The 4,665-nt window shown below is 37.8% G+C and overlaps 1 protein-coding gene across 1 annotated transcript; it reads left to right on the forward strand.

Moving 5' to 3' along the window:
* The first annotated feature begins 265 nt into the window (after positions 1–265).
* LOC108975101 (serine--pyruvate aminotransferase, mitochondrial) lies at positions 266–4,332 on the forward strand. The gene is made up of 4 exons (XM_018943380.1): positions 266–412; positions 509–1,010; positions 3,089–3,951; positions 4,010–4,332. The coding sequence occupies exons 2-4, from the start codon at positions 861–863 to the stop codon at positions 4,170–4,172; spliced, it is 1,176 nt and encodes a 391-aa protein (XP_018798925.1). The 5' UTR covers positions 266–412; positions 509–860; the 3' UTR covers positions 4,173–4,332.
* The last annotated feature ends 333 nt before the right edge of the window (positions 4,333–4,665 follow it).

Raw genomic sequence — 4,665 nt, forward strand, 5'->3', positions numbered from 1 at the left:
ATATGAAGTAAGAATTATCTTATCTATGTCTCTATATGGCTCTTTCACTTTCTTTATTAGTTTTTTATAGGCGCATTAATTTAAAAGCATCTTGATGCCGTTTTCGCCTTAGTGTGAAGAATATTTATGCCACAGTCAGTTATATATAATATGGTGTAGACTGCAATCCAAAACATTTCTAAATGATTAATTAATCATTGAATAAGCTAAGCTTAGAAGTAGAACTGCATACGGGYATTTAATTATAATATAATATAATATGAATATATACTTATATTCATTAGAAAGCACTAATGTGTCTACTTCATCGTAATCACTTCGCACACTTGGGAGTCAAATCTGATGCAGAGATAACGTGGCTTATTTCCTAGCCGCTTATTTCATTACATACCATACATACGTCTGTATATATGTAAGTATATATAATTATAAAGTAAAGTATATATGTCAAAGTTTGTCTGTTCGAGTATGTAACTTTTAATTTACCTTTTTCCACGATTTAAATAAGCTCCGACTAAGCGATAAGGGCGCCTATAAGATGCCTGTGAACCCCGAAAACCAGCTTCATTCCCAGGCAGTCGCTTGATAGCAGTAGACAATTTTGTGGTTTTTAAGACTAAAAAAAAAAACAAAAAGTTATAATTTAAAATAAATATAATAAATTTGTTGTTGATTCGAGTTGTGGTTTCCTATGCTTCGTGTTGAAAAAATACTGTGATAATCGGCTGTGGTTTCTAAAAAATTCTATAAAATAGTTGCAGTTACAAAAGTTCCACACATTATTTTCAATCTTTGGTGTTGTRTATTGCAATTAAAGTTTTGTGCGTTAGTTATTGTAAGAATAATAGAAATTTAACAAAATGGAATTGCCAGTGCCCGAGCAATTGAAGCAATCGTTATATGTGCCGAATAAAACGCTGATGGGACCCGGTCCCTCCAATTGTACACAACGTGTACTCGATTCGTTAAGCAATCCAGTTTTGGGACACATGCACCCAGAATGCTTCGAGGTATGTATAAATTTATTCGATTGTAAGTTTTGAAACTAAATCAAGTGCAAATGTGTAACTGACTTTCGGGAATGCTTGAAAACGGACTTTTTGATGAAAATATTACAACTTAAAATGTGATGTTTACCTTAATTGATCTCTTTTATAACGACTTTTTTCGGTCAAAAAACGCTTAACAAAGTCTGAGGCAAACGTAGCAGACTAAACTTTACCTTAAATTTTTACCGCAATTTTAATCCTTGCTCTAAATAACATGTGACCGTGGCATTACCCTTAAAAGCACAATTTATTCACAATAAATAATATTCATAACCGAAAGCTTCAAAATCTCAAAAACCTTTTGAAATTAAAAGAGCAGTGAATTCTTCGATCTTTTCTCTCTTCAATATTAGTCGAACTTCTTCACAGAGAATTTATGAAGTGTGTTGAATAGTTTTGATCGGACTTGAACAATTTTTGGTCATAAGGCGGTTTTTTTGGTTCTTGGGTATTTTCAAGGATGCCTTCATCTTCCCGGACGATATTTGCGATTCGTATTGGCCGCTAAAGATACACATCGTTTGATACCATGCCCAAGCAGGACTTGCGGCACAGTACGCTTACGTACTAAGCTCTGAACTCCGTCATCATTCGGTCCACAGACTGCCATTAAGCATTACGTCATAAGAGATACATCGGTCGTCTAGATGTGCGATTCCACCTATTGTTGTAGACAGTCCGTTCCGGTTACTTAGACCCGTCTATCGTGGGAACATTTTTACGCGTCCTTTGTCTTATTTCAACCGCGTGTCTTATAAATCCCTCTCGTACCATCTCGGCTGTAAAACCAATTGTCTCTGGTGTATTTAGCTACTGATTTTTCGCACTTTTAGTAGTTCTAAACAAACCGTTATATGGAGAGTGGACGGGATTATCATTCCTTTTTTCAGTGTTGGCTCAATAGATTTGTCCGAAGCGAAGTGGGTTGTTGCGTCTTAAGTTTTTATGTTGGGAGGTATGTTTATTCAAACTTTCAGATCACACCATTTGTATCTTCTTCCCGGCGATTCTTATGTGCCTTTAAACATTATGGAAGCCACTAACTGTCTTCTCTAAAGTAGAAATATTTAAGACGAGTTTTCGTGTTTCGAAAAATTCTGTACGAAAAATTCCGTATGTATTGTCTATTCTTTAATTTTGATACCTTAAATTTTCCGAAGGGGTCGACTCTCCACTCAAAAATAAATATCCTAGTTTATAAGACCACATAGTTCTCATAATACCACCCTACACCCACCCTAAATACATATAGCACCTTTGTATTTGTTGTATAAAAATATAACATCTGCAGCGATACAGACGATTTCGCTYCGCTTCAAATAAAAAAGTCCCTGATAACTTAGCCGCCTATATTTGCTTGCCGCCAATGACTTTTGATCCCCAACTGTGTTGCCTTACAAGGCGTTTTCGTCGGAACGCATGTAGGAGTACATATATTCCGGTGCTGATCGATCGGTTTTCAATAATGGCAAAGCAGAAAACAAAATAATGTAAATAAAAATAACCGTACAAAGTCTGAAGATTTACTTGGGTTATTTAAATGGTGTATTGTTTCCTACTGTGAATGAGTTGAACCTATTATTTCATTACAGATTTSAACTCAACCTAAAGTCATACATTCCTTTTTGGAAGTTGTGTTAAAAGTAGTATTAGACCACTATAACCACCAAACTAATCGATCCAAATCAAGTCCTTGTAAGGCAGACTCTTTTTATTTAACAATGTACCTTTACAAAATTAAGATGTTAATGATCAAGGAAACGTCACAATCTCCGCACACATTGTTCTGCTCCGATCGCATACCACACTCACTGACCGATCAAAATTACGACTAAGATCTTATACTCTTTTATGTTTGTAGTCCTTGGACGGAAAATAATCCACATTAGTTTCGGTTCACATCAGATCAATCTGACTTTTATGCAAACGTAAAGCTATACCCCTAAAGCGTTCTCATCAATGTCAGCCATTAGTAGTTGCAGGAAATCCTACCAACCTSTACCAATTTTAATATTTACGATAATTTCATTTACTTCCAGATCATGGACGATATCAAGGCAGGCGTCAAATATATTTTCCAAACTAAAAACACTGCTACGATGTGCATTAGCGGCTCGGGACATGCCGGCATGGAGACAGCTTTTGTTAATCTCGTGGAGGATGGCGACATTGTGCTACTCGCCTGCACYGGTTTGTGGGGATATCGCGCCGCCGAAATGGTTAAACGTTTAAATGGTGATGTGCGCTATGTGGAGTCACGTTTTGGTCACGCATTGTCACTTAAAGAAATCGAATTCGCCTTTGAGGGACACAAACCACAAGTTTTCTTTATTGCACAAGGTGACTCCTCGACGGGCATTTTGCAGCCACAACTAAAGGAAATCGGTGAGCTTTGCGAAAAATACAATTGCCTTTTCGTGGTTGATACAGTCGCCTCATTGGGTGGCGTTGAATTCCTAATGGATGCCTGGAAAGTTGACATGGCCTATACGGGTTCACAGAAGGTGCTCGGCGCACCTGCCGGCATTACGCCAGTCTCATTCAGTGATCGTGCCATCGCGCGTATAAGAGCGCGCAAATCCTACGTAAAGTCTTACTATTTTGATGCGTTGCTCGTTGGACAGTATTGGAACTGTTTCGACACGCCACGCATCTATCATCACACCATTTCCTCGACGCTTTTATATGGACTGCGCGAAGCATTAGCACAGTTTTGTGCTTTRGGCCGCAAAAATGTGATACATCGCCATCAAGAGTGCTCACATCGGCTGCAGTGTGGTGTGGAGGAGATCGGATTGGAAATGTTTGTGGTGAAAGCCAGTGATCGTTTGCCTACCGTAAATACCATCAAAGTRCCAGCGGGTGTGGAGTGGCAAAAGGTGTCTCAATATGCGATGAGAAAGTGAGTGCGGAAATATCTGAGTTAATTAAAAACAAAATTAACTTTTTCAAATTTTTAGATACAAATTGGAAATCAGCGGTGGCTTGGGACCCACAGCCGAACAAGTCTTCCGTATTGGACTGATGGGMGCAAACGCCACTTACGAACGCGTCGACTTAGTACTCAACATTTTGCATGAAGCTATACAAAGCACAAAATTTGTTGAAAAATCAAAGATTTAACAGAAATATTGATTTTTAGTTACTCATCCTCAGTCGTATACGTCACATTTCTATCAATTTAGGCTATCCATTAATTTTGTTACTTTCCCATACAGATCCATTGTAATACTCATGCCTCTAGTTATAATTATAGAGTAAATGCAAAATATTTGAAAATGAATCTAAAAACTCTTTCATTTGACTAATCCCTAAAAATTTATATACTTTGAGTCTATCCAAATCTATTAAGTTGAACTGAAAATCCACTAATATTTGAGGATCTTGTCATCTCCCCGTGAGCTACCGGCTAGCAACTTGAAGATTTTATTGCGGCTGTCTTGGAATTTTTCGCARCCATCGGGTAACTCATTGTTTGACCCTGTCTGTTTTTGTTATAACGGTTATCTAGTCTCCGTTAGGGTGTGAAGGGTCAGATAAGTTGTCGTCGTGGTCATGTTGTTGTTGTAACGATTATCAGTCCCCGTTGGGATGGTGAGGGTTATCAGTGTTGTCG

Source organism: Bactrocera latifrons, unplaced genomic scaffold (assembly GCF_001853355.1).
Source record: "Bactrocera latifrons isolate USDA-ARS-PBARC rearing strain unplaced genomic scaffold, ASM185335v1 scaffold_113, whole genome shotgun sequence".
Taxonomy (NCBI): Eukaryota; Metazoa; Arthropoda; class Insecta; order Diptera; family Tephritidae; genus Bactrocera; species Bactrocera latifrons.